We start from the raw sequence: 15,111 nt of genomic DNA on the forward strand, positions 1-15,111 counted from the left end.
CTGCTGCAAAAGCCTTTGATTCCCCCGCGCCTCCGTGCTTTCTGCAGAGGGAGTCAGCAAACCTGGCTCTTACTTTTACTGAAATCTCTGAATTTAGTATATGGGGAAGGAAGGGGCGGTGGTGAGAGAACAGACTCTAAAGCACCGTGGCTGCCGGAGCCACCCCGTGCATCACTGCAGGAGGATGAAGCCAGTGTTGTGTCCCTGCTCCAGGCCCCGGTGCCATGGACAGCACTGGGGGCAGTGGCAGGGCGGGTGGGCTCCGGGGGTGTGGGATGGGGATTAAAATACAGTGGTGGCCGGGTGCTGCAGGCACAGTGGGCTCACAGCCCGCTGCTTCTGGCAGCGCTCTTGGCTGGAGGCTGGGAGCTGTAAGTGCCCCCGATGCTGCTGCATGGGTTGGGGTCTCGGCTCAGAGCCAGTGGTGGCTCTGCCTGCCCAGCCTGGGGTCCCTGCCCCAGGGAACATCCCTGCCCCGGGTCACCTCCCTGGCTCCTTCTCCCCCCCCACCCCGATGTTTTAGGGGCCGACAGACTGCTCCTGGGCAGGCTGCTCTGCCCGGTGCTGCCACAGGAGCCAGCTCTGTGCCCACCCTGCCCATGCTGGTGCATCCTGGGAGGTGCTGTGGGGGTACCAGTCCCTGTTCCCCTGCTTGTCTCCTGGGGTCTGTGCCACTTGTGGGGGTCCTGGGTCACTGTGGGAGCTGTTGCATCCCCTCAGCCTGCCCTTGTGTGGAGAGCTCCTTCCTAAGGGCATCCTGGGTGGAGGGGTGCTGGGGTAGGGGGCACTGGCAGGCTCATGCCCTTGCTCTCCTGTGCAGCACTGGCACTGCCCCTGTGGACATTCACTGTCTCTCCTTGCAGCTCACAGACCCAGCAGCTTTTCTTTTTGCTTTTGCAGGTGCCAAGGGCTCTGCCAGGCTGGCACAACCCCCCTTACACTGACACCACGCCGCGCCATCCCCCCCCACCCGATGCCTGGGGACTGCCTGCCCTCGCCTTGACGAGTGGCAGTGGGTGACTCGGGGTGGTGCAGGTCCCCCAGCCAGCGCCACCACACCCCATGGCTGTCCCCTTCGCCGCCTGGCTGTGGCTGATGTGCCTGGCCACCTGTCTGGCCGCCGGGCATGGCATGGCTGGCAAGAAGGAGATCAGCATGGATGGGGACCTGGTGATTGGGGGCCTTTTCCCTGTCCATGAGAAAGGAGTGGGGAGTGAAGACTGCGGCAAGATCAATGAGCACCGGGGCATCCAGCGCCTGGAGGCCATGCTCTTTGCCCTGGACGAGATCAACAAGGATGGGAGCATCCTGCCAGGGGTGCGGCTGGGCGCCCACATCCTCGACACCTGCTCCAAGGACACCTACGCCCTCGAGCAGTCCCTCGACTTTGTCCGCGCCTCCCTCACCAGGGTGGATGGCTCTGAGCACATCTGCCCTGACGGTTCCTATGCTGTCCACGATGATGTGCCCACCGCCATCACTGGTGTCATCGGGGGCTCCTACAGCGACGTTTCCATTCAGGTACCCTCACTAGACAAAAGGGGCTTGGATTACCAGAAACAGTGGGGAGGGAGGTAAAGCCCCAGTAGCAGCTCAGCGATGCTGCTGCCAGTGCGCACAGGGAAGCTCTCACATCCCTTGCAGTGATGCTGTGCTACTTTCTGCAGCTGGGATGGAATGCTGTCCTGGCACCTGAGAGAGCCGTCTCTCCGCTACCATGGGGAGGCTGCAGCCCTGATGGTGGCTGGGCTCCCATCAGGGGCTGCGGGGAGCCCCCACACCTGCCATAAGCCATGGGAGCCAAGTCAGTGGATCCATCCCACGTGGGGACAGGGGGCTTATTCCCCTCCCAGGGTCATGGCAGCAAGCACATCTCCTCAGCCCAGGACAGCCTCAATGCTCAGATCCATACTGTCCTCAGTGCCACCGTGCTGCTGCATCCCTCACTGCCACCAGTGCGGGTGTGATGCTGTGAGCTGTCTCCCAGTAGCGCCAGTCCCAGTCCCTGGCCTGCCATGTCCTGGCATGGGCCCGGAAAAGGGCACTGGCCCCCTCCCACCTGACATATGCTGCCAGCGCCTGCAGGCACCGCTCCTGCTGCCAGTGGGTGACAGTGCAATGCCACCAGGAGTGGATGCAGCAGGTGCTGCAGGTGGTCACCTCCATCTGTCCCCACCAGCAGCCCTGGATGTCCATGGCCGTGCCATGGCTGTCCTGGCCCCCCCGGCCGGCATAGTGCTGGGGGGAGCAGCTGCTGCAGTGCCCTGGCACTCAGTGGGTGCCTGTCCCCAGGGGCTGCTGTGGGGTGGGAGCAGGGTTCAGCTCACCTCCAGCCCTGTGGGTCCTGTCCCTCATGGGATGGGTGGGCAGCCAGGGCATCGGCCTCTGAGGGCTTCAGCTATGGGGCTGCCTGCCTGGGCCAGGGGCGGGGTGCAGGAAGCCACCACTCCCGTATCCCCAGTGACCCCCGAGCCTCGGACCCAGCTGTTACCCTCGGTGGGGTGCAGCTCAGACCCCAAAACTGTGGCTCTGTGGACCCAGCAGCCAGCATCAGCAGGGGGAAGAGCATCCCCTGAGGATGCAGGCAGCTGACCACGCACTCGCTAAGATTTAATGAGTCCCCAGGGCATGCCAAGTCATGTCTGCTGGTCCCCAGGGTCCCCACATACCCCCAGCCATGGGACAGAGAAAGCCAGGGCCAGGTGATGGAGGCAGCACCCCAGTCTAGCCCAGGCAGGTGCTTGTCCTTTCTCTCGCTGGAGGACCTGATATGTCCCCACAGCCGGCAGCACCACCCTGACCTCGGGCAGCATGAGCAGCGCTGGGGCGGCACAGCGGGCTGCAGCTCCTGCCGTGCAGTGAGGCCAGGCAGCAGCATTGCTGCGCTCAGGAGGAGCCTTCTTGCCGTTAGGGGACATTGTCATCGAGATCGTTTGTCCACGTTAATTAAGCCATGTCTCTCGCCTGGGGATGCAGTAAGATCTGGGCAGCTTCACCGTCCCCGCTGGCATACCCGAGCCCCAACCCCCCGCTTGCTGCTCCAAGAGCCTGGGTTTTTAACAGCCTCATTAGCAGGGCTTTTTTCCCCTTTGAAGCTAACGAGGGCTTCTGCTGAGCGGCTGGAAGGTGCCAGTCCTGCTGGGGCTCCCAGTGTGAGATGCACAGGCGCCGGTCCCCAGGCCCAGCTCTGCAGCCCCACTGGGATGGGTGGGGGGCTCTGCCCCAGCTCCCAGCCCCCAGCGCCCTTTCCCCCTGTGCTGTGGGCGTGGCAGGTGCCCCAGCTTTCTCCTTGCCCATGGGCATCTCCCACAGGTCACCTGCAGGGGAGTTTCTGCTTTTGCCACGAATCCATTTATCCCTGAATTTCAGAGGGCAGTACATGAAATACTAAAAACCCCAAAGAAACGAGCATGTCTGAGGGCTCAGACAACCTGGTGAACGTGCCATCCATCCATCCACCCATCCGTCTGCCAACCAGGACCCTCCAGGTGGGGGGGATTGCTTATCTGCCCCATGGTCATGCTTGAGAGCACCGTGCAACACTGGGTGTTGGGCAGGGGTCCTCTGGTGGGAATGTCCCTCGCTGTGCCACGTTTCCAGGTGCTCACCACTCCTCTTCCATGCAGGTGGCCAACCTGCTGCGGCTCTTCCAGATCCCACAGATCAGCTATGCCTCCACCAGTGCCAAGCTTAGCGACAAGTCCCGCTATGACTACTTCGCCCGCACCGTCCCACCAGACTTCTACCAAGCCAAAGCCATGGCAGAGATCCTCCGCTTTTTCAACTGGACCTATGTCTCCACCGTGGCCTCGGAGGGTGACTACGGGGAGACAGGGATCGAGGCCTTTGAGCAAGAAGCTCGCATGCGTAACATCTGCATCGCAACCTCAGAGAAGGTGGGGCGCTCCATGAACAAGAAGACCTATGATGGGGTGGTCCGGGCTCTGCTGCAGAAGCCCAATGCCAGAGTGGTTGTGCTGTTCACTCGAAGCGAGGATGCCCGGGAGCTACTTGCAGCTGCCCAGAGAGCCAATGTGTCCTTCACGTGGGTGGCCAGTGATGGCTGGGGAGCCCTGGAGAGCGTGGTGGCTGGGAGCGAAGCAGTGGCAGAGGGAGCCATCACCATTGAGCTGGCAGCCTACCCCATTAAGGAGTTTGCTGCCTACTTCCGTAACCTCAACCCCTACAATAACAGCCGAAATCCCTGGTTTCGGGAATTTTGGGAGCAGAAGTTCAAGTGCAGCTTCCATACGCAGGACTGTAGCTGGTACTCCCTCAAGACAGGCAAGTTTGAGCCGGAGTCCAAGATCACGTTTGTGGTCAATGCCGTCTATGCCATGGCTCACTCTCTCCACAACATGCACCAGGCACTGTGCCCCAACGCCACCAAGCTCTGCGATGCCATGAAGCCTGTCAATGGCAAGAGGTTCTACAAGGACTTTATGCTCAATGTTAATTTTGATGGTGAGTCCAGAGATGGAGATGGGGTTTGGCTGCCTAACTGGAAAAGGATGGGTGGAGGGGCAGAAAAGAGGCAGGACATCCAAATTTGACCCAACACCTTCCAGTTCCTCTGGTCTGCCTGCACCTGGGGACCCCTGTGCTTTAGGCTGCGGTTGTCCCAAGATGCCAACAGTCCACCATCACCCTTGGGAGGCAACCCAGGCCTTCTGTCCCCAGTGTGGAGAAGCTGGTGACCACCTCCATTCTGCTACAGCTGGGTGGGACCAGCCCCCAAGGACCTTCCAAGAACATGGGTCCTTGGAGACCTCACTTGCGAGCATCATGACTTATTCACATTTCAGGGATTAAACTGGAGGGATGCCCTTAATTAGGGGACCTGTGTAGTTTGGGGTGAATTAGAAGCGTGTCCTCTGAGACTTGGGTGGAGCCTGGCTCCACAGGTGTTACTGGGAGCCATGGAGGCTGCAAAACCCCCAGCTTTGCCCCTGCAGAGCTGGCTGGGGCTGCCGAGCTCTTAGGCACGTGGGGAGGTAGTTCTCCACCTTTGCTTTCCTACTCTTAATGTGTGCGTAGGCAGCTAGTGTGAGAGTGAAGGCAAGGAACAGGTTGGACATTTCCCTGTGGCCATGGTGGGATGTGACCTTTTGAAGGAGCTCCGCCTCCATGCCCAGAGCAAGCGTGCTTCTGCCCCATGGCAGTGACCATCTCCCCTTCTCCCTCCAGCTCCATTCAGGCCAGCAGACACCAAGAGCGTTGTTCGATTTGACCGCTATGGCGATGGCATCGGGCGCTACAACATCTTCAACTATCACCACATGGACGGGCGGTATCGGTATCAGAAGGTGGGCTACTGGGCTGAGGGGCTCATCCTCAACACCAGCCTCATTCCATGGGCTGAGACCTCCATCCCTGTGTCCCAGTGCAGCGACCCCTGCAAGAAGAATGAGATAAAGAGCATGCAGCCCGGAGACATATGCTGTTGGATCTGCATTCCCTGCCAGCCCTACGAGTACTTACTGGATGAGTTCACCTGCATGGATTGTGGTCTTGGTTACTGGCCCAACGAGACTCTGAATGGCTGCTATGAGTTGCCCCAGGAATACATCCGCTGGAAAGATGTCTGGGCCATTGGTCCTGTCACTATATCTTGCCTGGGTTTTATCTCCACCCTCTTCGTTTTCGGAGTCTTCATGAAGAATAATGACACTCCTATTGTGAAGGCCTCTGGCCGGGAGCTCTGCTACATTCTCCTGACTGGAGTCCTCATGTGCTACAGCATGACCTTCATCTTCATCGCAAAGCCCTCCACGGAGGTGTGCACGCTTCGGCGCCTGGGGCTGGGCACGTCCTTCGCCGTCTGCTATTCGGCCCTCTTGACTAAGACAAATCGCATCGCCAGGATCTTCAGCGGGGTGAAAGAGGGGGTCCAGCGCCCCCGGTTTATAAGCCCCACATCACAGGTGGTCATCTGCATGGCCCTCATCTCTTGCCAGCTGATCATTGTCATCATCTGGCTGCTAGTGGAGACCCCCGGCACAGGCAAGGAGACTGAGCCTGACAAGAGGTACATTGTCACCCTCAAATGCAACAACCGTGACTCCAACATGCTCATTTCACTCACCTACAATGTCCTCTTGATTGTCCTCTGCACGGTCTATGCCTTCAAGACAAGGAAATGCCCCGAAAACTTCAACGAGGCCAAGTTCATCGGGTTCACCATGTACACAACCTGCATCATCTGGCTGGCCTTCCTGCCCATCTTCTATGTGACCTCCAGTGACTACCGTGTAAGAGCCTGAATTTTGGGAGGGGGGGGTGGTCCTAGAAATTTGGGCCCTGCAGGGTTTGGGGCTAGGAAATGCATGGGCCTGGGAAAGGGTCATGGCCAATGGACCTGGTGATGGTCACCTCAGCATTGGGGCATTTGGGACAAGGTGCAGGGTGGCTGAAGGGCTGTGGCTGAAGGGGAAATGAGTCCTGGTGAGAAGACCCTCCCCCTTTGACAGATTGTTTGCTAGGGTGAGGATGGGAAACAGCTCTGACACCTTCAGAGACCCCCTGACCCAACCACAGAGGAGTGATTGCCATCCTTCAGCCTCGCAACGCGAAGGCATGAGACAGCCCTTGACCCTTCCAACCTTGACCCGCCACAACCAGGCCATGAATGCCAACCCCCAAGGCCAGCATGGTCCCTGGGGAGCCAAGCAGTGCCAGGGACTGGGGAGCATGGGGTGCACCCTGCAATACCTCAACCCCCCTGAACCTGGCAAGGGTGCCCAGACACATTCTTGCTGGGCCTAGAGGACTTGGTGGGGGCACGAGTTCTTGGGGGCTTCCAGAGAGGACCAGCATCCTCTGGGAATGGGCACAGGGGTGGGGGGCTCTGGTCCGGGCACTGCCCCAAAGCAGCAAGTTGGTAAGGCTGGGGGTGTTGCTTGGGGTGTACCCACGTTGCCCACACTCCACCCTTGGGTCTCCAGTGGGTCCACCCTGACAGAGGGAGCTAGGGTGGGTGGGATGTGCTTGTGGGGTGCAGGCAGCAATCTCTGCCTAGTGGGGCTGGCTGGTGCCACAGTGAAGGCAGAGGGCTGGTGGCAGGAGTGCCTGATGCCCACCCCTGTCTCCAGGTCCAGACCACCACAATGTGCATCTCGGTGAGCCTCAGCGGCACTGTGGTCCTTGGCTGCCTCTTCACCCCCAAGCTCCACATCATACTCTTCCAGCCGCAGAAGAACGTGGCCAGCCACCGCGTGGGCACCGCACGGTTCAGCGTGGCAGCTGCTGGCTCCAGCCAGTCCCACGGTGAGGCTGGGGGCAGCACCCCCTTCCTGGTGTGTGGGGGGCTGGGTGGGAGCAACACAGTACAGCCCCCTGAAGGAAAGGGGGGTACAGGGTAGGGCATAGCTGGAAATGAGGGAGATCAAGGATGCTGTGTCCCCTATGGCTCATCTCGGTCCCAATCCTTCATCTCCCATGGCCACAAGCCCCAAGGCTGCAGCATGGCCTGCCAGGGGGGTGCTGCTCCCAGGGGCCTGTCATTGCCCCCAGGGGACGCAGCCAACCCCAGTGCTCTCCACCCCAGCCCCAGGGGGACATGGCTGCTCTGGGCACTCTCCACCCTAACCCTGGGGGATTCAGCTGCTCCAGGTGCCTGTCATGGCCCTGGGGGAACACGGCCACCCCTGCCCTGGGGGATGTGGTCACCCTGGGCACCTGCAATCACTCTGCGGGGCATGTGGCCACCCTGGACACGCTCCACCCCAGCCCTGGGGGATGCAGCTCCCTGAGCACTCATTGCCCATCACAGTGGGATGCTCTGGGTGGGGGATGCTGCTGCTGGACCAGAACCTACTCCTGACTGCTGCCTTCCCGGCCAGGCTCAGCCTCACAGTATGTGCCCACGGTGTGCAACGGCCGCGAGGTGGTGGACTCCACGACATCATCCTTGTGAAGGATGGAGGGGCGGGTCAGGCCAAGGTGCTGCCACTCCAGCCCATGGCCACACTGCACCCCAGCTCCCTCCCTGGGGATTGCAGTGCCCACGGCATGGACTGCTCGGGTGCCAGAGGCAGCCAGGAGGCTCATACTCTGCCCCAGCGCAAGCTACGCATCCCATACGTTGGGTCATGGTACGTGTCACTGTCATCCTTCCCTTGCACTGAGTCACATTACACATCCCCTGCACTGAGCCATAGTGAGCATCTCCCCCATCTCTCTCTCTGAGCCATAGTGTACGTCCCCTGTCCCTGCACTGAGCCACGGTCCATGTCCCTCTAAGTGCACCCTGCACATCCCCTGCACTAAACCATGCTGAACGTCCCCGCCGCCGTCACTGGCACTGAGCTGCAGTGCACATCGCACGTCCCCCATTCCCTGCACTGTACAGTGCAAGACCCCCGCTTTGTCCCCGGTGTACAACCCACTGTCCTCTCGCCAAGTCAACCTGCAACTCACGCTTTGCTTGCAGCGAGCTGTGCTGCACCTCCTGCTCCCACCGTGCTGCCACAGGCTGCCCTCACCCCAGTGCCCACCCCACTTTCCTGGTGCGGGGCCTTTCCCATTGCCCCCCAGCCCTGCACGCCCGCCCCCCCCCCCCCCCCCCCCCAAGCCATGCCCTGTGGCACCCTCTCCCCTGGCGTTTTGCAGTTTCATCTCTTCCTTGTTTTCAGCCCCAGGAAAGCCGCTGAGCACTGCCGGGCTGGACCCAAGCCCCACTCCTTGCCCCTTTGTGGGAGACAGGGCAGGGGCAAACGCTCACTGCCCTCCTGGCCCTGCAGAGCCCGGGGGTGCAGCAGGGGCAGGGGGCGAGTAACAGGATCCAGGTATTTGAGCCCAACCAAGTTTTTAAGAATAGATTTTTTTCTGTGAGCAAGTGTGATTATTTTTTTTTGTAATTTATGTAAATAAAGTGTTTTTTTTTTTTAAAAAATATTTAAAAAATTGACTCTTCCAGAGCTCAGGTCTAGCCAAACCTGAGGGAAGGGGACAGACCCTCGCAGAGGGCAGAGGCCAGCAGGGTCAGGAGGCCATGCAACATCCCCTGCCCACGTCCTGCTGGCCCCGAGGGTGGCTGCATGGAGGACGCGGGGCACAGCTTCAGGGACAGTTTAATGACCTGCCTCCGAGGCCAGGGGGCCAGGAGCTGGTGGGGCCTGCGGGGCTGCAGCCCCCTGCTTCAGGGGGATGATGCAGATGCTGTTTTTGGCTTCTTTGATTCTCCACCACCGGCCGAGCCTGTAGATGAGAGAGATGGGGGTCACCCTCTGCCAAGCACTGGAAGAAGGGGGCTGTGCCCCAGGGCAGCACCAGGGAGGGGGTACAGTACCGGTGCTCCTGCCCGAGGCCGGCCACCAGGAAGTCACCAGCTGCCGAGAACTTCAGGCTGTTGACAAAACCCACCTGGAGGGAGAGGGAAAGGGTGAGGGGCTCCCGTAGCCGCTTCCTGCGACCCAGAGAGGGGAATCCCTGCCAAGACACCCCTCACCAGCCCAGCTCCAGCATCCCCAACTTCCCTATCCATACCAAGGGGATGTCCAAGAGGGGCTCCAGCTTCCGAAATCCCTCACCACACTTCCAGAGCTTCACACTGTTGCTGTGGGAGCCTGGGGCAGAGAGAGGAGACTGCCATGCACCCCAAACCAGGAAATGGAGCCAGATACAGCCCCCTGCACTCCCAAACCCCCTGCTCCAAAGTGGCTGCCACACACCTGTAGCCAGGAGGTCACTGTTGCGCAGGGCAGCCACCGCTGAGATCCAGTAAGGCTGCTGCAAGCCCTGGGTGTCCTGCATGCCATGTGCCTGCTGGGCCAGTGCCAGTGGCTTCTTCTTCGTCATGCCCCAGAGGGCTACAGAGCTGCCAGGGAGGGAAGGGGTGAGGGGGCTGAGGGGACACCACCTGCCACCCTGGGCATCACCCTGAGCCTGTGCTCACCCGTCATCGGCGCCGGACACCATGTGCTCCTCATTGATGAGCTGGATACAGTCAATGGAGCCCCTGTGAAGAGAAGGAGGAACTGCCTTCAGTTACGAGTGTGCTTCGGGGTTCTATTTAGGAGACAAAAGGTCACTGGAGCATCAATAATCCCCAGGGTGCTGGCAGGCTCCCTGGTGAGGCTTGGCACATGCACGCCACTGCCCCAGCTGGATGCACCTGCCTGCAGCCCCCTCTCCCACCCTGGACCTACTGGTGCCCATAAAACACAAGCTGCGACTCCTCGGGGATCTTCCAGAGCCGCACAGTGCCGTCCCGTCCCCCCGCCGTCACACAGCACTCCCGGCTTAGGCTGTCCAGCCCTGTGATGACATCCTGGTGCCCGAAGCTGCAGGAGGAGATGGCAAAGAGCTGCTGCAAGCATGGCCTTCTGCTGTCTTGCCTCCCCCGGAGCCACCAGCACATCCCATGGTGGCAGGGTCAGTGGGATCCCCCCCAGGTCTTACAGTGTCTCCACGTATGCATTCTCTGCCACATCCCAGACCTTGACGCAGCGGTCGTGGGAGGCGCTGTAAAGCTGGTGTGTGCCCTTCCGGAAGGACAAACCCTGCAGAGAAATGGACAGACATGGGCACCACAATGAGGGTCACTGAAGAGGACGCAGCTGCCTGGCCTTGCAGGCGTCGCAACTAATGCCTCTGACTCACCGAGATGGCATCATGGTGCCCAGTGTAGATGTGCAGGCGCTTGCAGGTGGCTGCATCCCAGATCATGATGAGCTTGTTCCGGTCTCCCGTGGCCTGGCAGAAAGCAGAGGATGCCCAAAGCCTGCCCCTCAGGAGACTCACAGCCCACCCCAGCCCCCACTCCCACCCCATGTGCTCTGGGGTATCCTAGGGACCCATTCTTGATTCCAATGGGCGTAGGGGCTGCCTTAATCCAGCAAGATATATCTGGGCACGAGACACTGCCCTGCAGGACCCTGGGAGGAGAGGCACTCCTCATAACCACCTCTCTGCTTCATGCAACAGCGCCAGTCCCCTCTCCCCATACCAGGTACTTGCCATCTGACGAGATGGCCATGCAGAGGACGTGGGATGCATGCCCCATGTGCTGCTCCTCGGTGCCCTTCTTCCCCCCGGGCACCACACACAGCCTTCTCCCACTCTCGACCTCCCCTGCAGGAAAGGCATCACCGTTACCCACTGGGAGCCTCCCATCACTCCAGAAAGTGCCAACAAGCCTCCCACAGATCCCAAAACAATGCATGAGCGCATCCCTGGAGAGGCCAAGGGCCAAGCCAATTCCGTGGGCATCCCCAATTCTGCTGCTGCAGAGTCCCCAGAGGGTTCAGGCTCAGGGAACAGCCGGTCACAGCCCCAAGGGAACACTTGCATTTGATGAGGGAGCCATCCTTGGAAGCAGAAAAGATGAACCTGTCATCTGGAGAGATGACCAGGCAGGTGACGGGCAGCTGGTGCCCCCGCAGCACACGGATGCTGGCTGGATCTGGAGGCTGCACCTGCAGGGAGAGCAGGATGCGAGCTGGGCTGCCCTGGCCCCTTCCCCAGGCACAGGCATACTCAAGCACAGTGCCCTCCCTTCTCCAGGTGTCAGCAACCGGCACCCAGGGCAGGAGAAGGGCCCTGGACCCGCAGCTGGCACTGCAACTTTGCCTGTGTTGAAGCATCTGCCAGCACTGGTGCCTAGAGCCCAGCAACCCCCCGGCACAGGGCACTTACGTCCTTGGCGAGCAGGCGCTGCAGCCGGCCCCTCTGCTCAAGCTGGGGGAGAAAGGGGAGGCTCAGTGGAGGCGGCCCCAGCCCCGCGGTGGGGGGGCAGAGCCCGCCGACACCGGGACCGAGGGGCCGTGCCCGTCCCCCCCACTCACCACGTCCTCCTTCAGCCGGTCGCCGATGAGATCTGCCGGCTGCGCCTCCTCCTCCTCCTCCTCTTCTGCCGCCCGCTCCTCCTCTGCGGCAGACACGGAGCGTGAAGGACAGGCTCAGCGCCCGGGGCTGCTCCGCCGGGGGCCGGGTGGGACTCACCGTACTGACGGAGCTGCTCCAGGTACAGCTTGGCCAGACGCAGCTTCTTCTCCTGCGGCGTCTCCTCCACCTCCTCCTCCGCCACCTCCCAGCGCCGCCGCCGCACCGACGGACTGTGGGGACACGCGTGAGCGCCGCCACCGGCACCGGGACCGGCACCCCCTTGGCGCAGCGCTTACCTCTCTGGCTCGGAGTCGCTGGACACCTCCTCGTCGACGGGCCGCCGGGCCGGTACCCGCGGCTTCCTCTCGGCGCCCGGCGCCTGCGGGATAAACCGGGGTGATCGACGGGGCGGGACCGGGTGCGGGACCGGGTACGGGACCGAGACGGGGACCAAGACCGGAGACGGGGACCGGAGACGGGACACCTCCGCGAAGACGCCCGACCGGGGCAGCCCGCCCCTTCCTCCACGCCCGGCCCGGCTCTCACCACCGCCCGCAGCCGCCGCCGTCCCGCCGCCCCACGCGGAGCCTTGCCCCTCCTGCCGCCCGCCGCCGCCGCCGCCATGCTGCCGCCCACGTGCTGCCCGCCCTTCCTGCGGCCGGGCCACGCCTCCCCGCCCCTATTGGCTACAGGCAGACGAGTCCCGCCTCCCGCTGCCGCCCTGACGACTGTTCCCCGGAACCGTGCTCCTGTCTCGCCCCGCTTCCTAGTGGCGGCCCGCGCTGTCACTCCGGCGGCGGCTTCCGTCACTGTGCGCCGGCGCCGGCCCGCCCTGGCACCGCCGCCGCCCCGTCAGTGGAGCGCCTGCGCCCCCCGCCCGTCATTACAGCCAGTGCCCGCACTGGGACCCTCCAGGGGTGTGGGGCGGGGCCTCCCCGGCCACCCCTTGCCGGGCATCCGCACCCCCGACCCCCTGCGTCCCCCCTGGAGACACTGCCCAGCTGGCGGAGCCACCGGGCCCGCGGCGCGGCCGGGTGCAGAAGCGGGGCAGGGGAAGGCCCCCACAGCCAGCTCCACCCAGCCCCGCGGGGACCCTTGGCCAGCGCCAGCCGCCTGTGGGGCATGACCTCTGGTCCAGGCCCACGGCCCCTGGGGGTCCCAGGAACCCGTCCTTGGCCCTGCAGGGGACAGGGGCTGAATGGCAGGGTGGGCGCGGGACACAGCTGCCAGCGCGGCCACAGGCAGACGCACCTGCCTGGGGACACTCTGAAGAACTAATTCCTGCTCTTGTGGCAGAAAGTAATTTTGTGCCATCAGTCTCTTTTCTGGGGACCTGGGCAGACCTAGAGGGACAGCATGAGTGCCCTTCAGCCGGCCACTGTGCCACCGCAGACAGTGCCATCACCTGCGACTGGGGCATAAGCCAGGCCAAGCAGAGCAGCGATATGTGTTCCTTAGCTGCCTCCCGAGATGAGTCCCAGAAGGCCAACCGCCTCCAGGCTGTGCATGGCGGCGGTGGATCCTCTTGCACCCCTCCCGGGAAACCTGTGTGCTCGGTCGCCTCTCTGCAATGCCCATACGCCAGCACACGCGGCACAGGGAATCACCAGGAAGAATGAAAGATCTGTGTGCGGTCGCAGGGCCATGAGCTCATTGCAGTTACGGAGACACGGCGGGATAGCCTCCACGGCTGGGAGGCTGTCGTGGGTGGCTGTGTGCTTTTTAGAAAAGAGGCCAGCAGGGAGAGGTGGTGGAGTTGCTCTTTGTGTGAGGGAGCAACGGGAAGGTCGCGAGCTCTCCCTTGGGGTGGGTGCAGGACGAGTCCAGAGGTTACAGGTAAAGATGAAGGGGCCCGCCAACACGCGGGATGCCGTTGTAGGTGTTTGCTACGGGCCACCTGATGAGGGAGGGGAAGCCAATGAGGCCTTCTACAGACAATGGCAGGCAGCCTCACGATGCCAGGCCCTGGTTCTCACGGGGGACTTCAGCCTCCCTGCTACCTGCTGGAAAGACAACCCAGCTAGGCTCACACAGTCCAGGAGGTTCCTGCAGAGCACCGACGGTAACTTTTTGACGCAGGTGGTGGAGGAGCCAACGAGGCAAGCTGTGCTCTCAGACCCGTTCTTCGCAAGCAGGGGGCTGGTTGGGGATGTGAAAGTTGAAGGCAGCCTTGGCCGCAATGACCATGAGATGGCGGAGTTCAGGGTCCTGTGCTGAGGAAGCGAGCCGACAAGTAGGATTGCCGCCCTGGCCTACAGGAGAGCTAACGCTGGCTTCTTCAAGGACCTCCTCGGAGGAATGCCATGGGTGAGGGCTCCAGAAGGTACTTCCCAGTCCAAGAGAGACAAGGAACTACTGGAGAGGGGCCAGCAGAGGGCTACAAAGATGGTGAGGGGACTGGAGCATCTCCCTTAGGAGGACAGGCTGAGAGGGCTGGGCCTGTTCAGCCTGCAGGAGAGAAGACTCAGGGGGGATCTGTCGCATCCCAGCTATGAGGAGGGAGAGAGCGACTCAGACTCGCAAATGCCCTTGCTGTGGGTTGCGCTGAGGTAACACCCGAGGTCCGTACCTAAACATCAACTTTAATGGAACAAACACCCAGTAAACATTGACCCTTTCACAATTATATCCAACCAAGCTATGTGGCTTTAGGAGAAGCTGGGGTAGGCCTTGTATTACTTTAGGAGAAAAAGCTGAGGCGGCGGGGGCGGGACATGGGGCAAGACAGCTAGAGAGAGGGGGAGATCACCACTCCTGGATCCAGCGCCGCAGCTGCCAGCAGGGCTGTTGGACAAAGAGTCCCAGAGGCTTCTAGGTGTGCCTAGTTGGGAGCCCCAGTCCCTGGGCTCCTGGAGCCTTCTCTCGCCCCAGCTGCAGGAGTGGCTGAGGCCAGGCGGCCAGGGGAAGGGCCACCAGCCCCCGTGCCTGTCACTGCCTCCGGCACCTTCCCTCAGGGCGCTGCCTGGGCTCTGGGCACCGCACCTGGGCCTCAGCCCGACGGGATCTTATCAACGGGACAAGGGGCAACGGGCACAAACGGCCACACAGGGAGCTCCTTCCCTTCCGAGCAGGAGGAGATGGGCTGTGCTGTGGGGGTGTCACGGCCTGGGGTGGGCTGCCCCGGGGCTGGGCAGTCTCTGGAGGCTCTCAAACCCCGCCTGGCCGTGACCCTGAGCGGCCGGCTCCTGGGGGAGCTGCTTTCGCAGGGCCTTGGGCTGGATGGCCTCCAGAGGTCCCTGCCAGCCCTGACCCGTCTGATTCTGCCGCTCTGTGCAGAGGCGCGGG

General features: G+C 62.0%; 2 protein-coding genes across 2 annotated transcripts; one reads left to right on the forward strand and one right to left on the reverse strand.

Annotated features, from left to right (window-relative positions):
* Nucleotides 1–1,041: 1,041 nt before the first annotated feature.
* On the forward strand, nucleotides 1,042–8,545 carry GRM2 (glutamate metabotropic receptor 2). Its single transcript, XM_040591615.1, has 5 exons — nucleotides 1,042–1,521; nucleotides 3,627–4,464; nucleotides 5,188–6,251; nucleotides 7,092–7,266; nucleotides 7,842–8,545. Exons 1-5 carry the CDS (start codon nucleotides 1,063–1,065, stop codon nucleotides 7,913–7,915), a joined length of 2,610 nt encoding a protein of 869 aa, XP_040447549.1. The 5' UTR covers nucleotides 1,042–1,062; the 3' UTR covers nucleotides 7,916–8,545.
* Nucleotides 8,546–8,842: 297 nt separating this feature from the next.
* RRP9 (ribosomal RNA processing 9, U3 small nucleolar RNA binding protein) lies at nucleotides 8,843–12,482 on the reverse strand. Its single transcript, XM_040593166.1, has 15 exons — nucleotides 12,373–12,482; nucleotides 12,123–12,205; nucleotides 11,944–12,056; nucleotides 11,787–11,869; nucleotides 11,638–11,679; nucleotides 11,291–11,417; nucleotides 10,949–11,073; nucleotides 10,603–10,695; nucleotides 10,402–10,502; nucleotides 10,149–10,283; nucleotides 9,896–9,958; nucleotides 9,672–9,817; nucleotides 9,487–9,566; nucleotides 9,290–9,363; nucleotides 8,843–9,198 (listed from the first exon to the last, which is right to left on the reverse strand). Exons 1-15 carry the CDS (start codon nucleotides 12,448–12,450, stop codon nucleotides 9,072–9,074), a joined length of 1,470 nt encoding a protein of 489 aa, XP_040449100.1. The 5' UTR covers nucleotides 12,451–12,482; the 3' UTR covers nucleotides 8,843–9,071.
* Between the last annotated feature and the right edge of the window lie 2,629 nt (nucleotides 12,483–15,111).

The sequence above is a fragment of the Falco naumanni genome, chromosome 4 (genome assembly GCF_017639655.2).
Source record: "Falco naumanni isolate bFalNau1 chromosome 4, bFalNau1.pat, whole genome shotgun sequence".
Taxonomy (NCBI): domain Eukaryota; kingdom Metazoa; phylum Chordata; class Aves; order Falconiformes; family Falconidae; genus Falco; species Falco naumanni.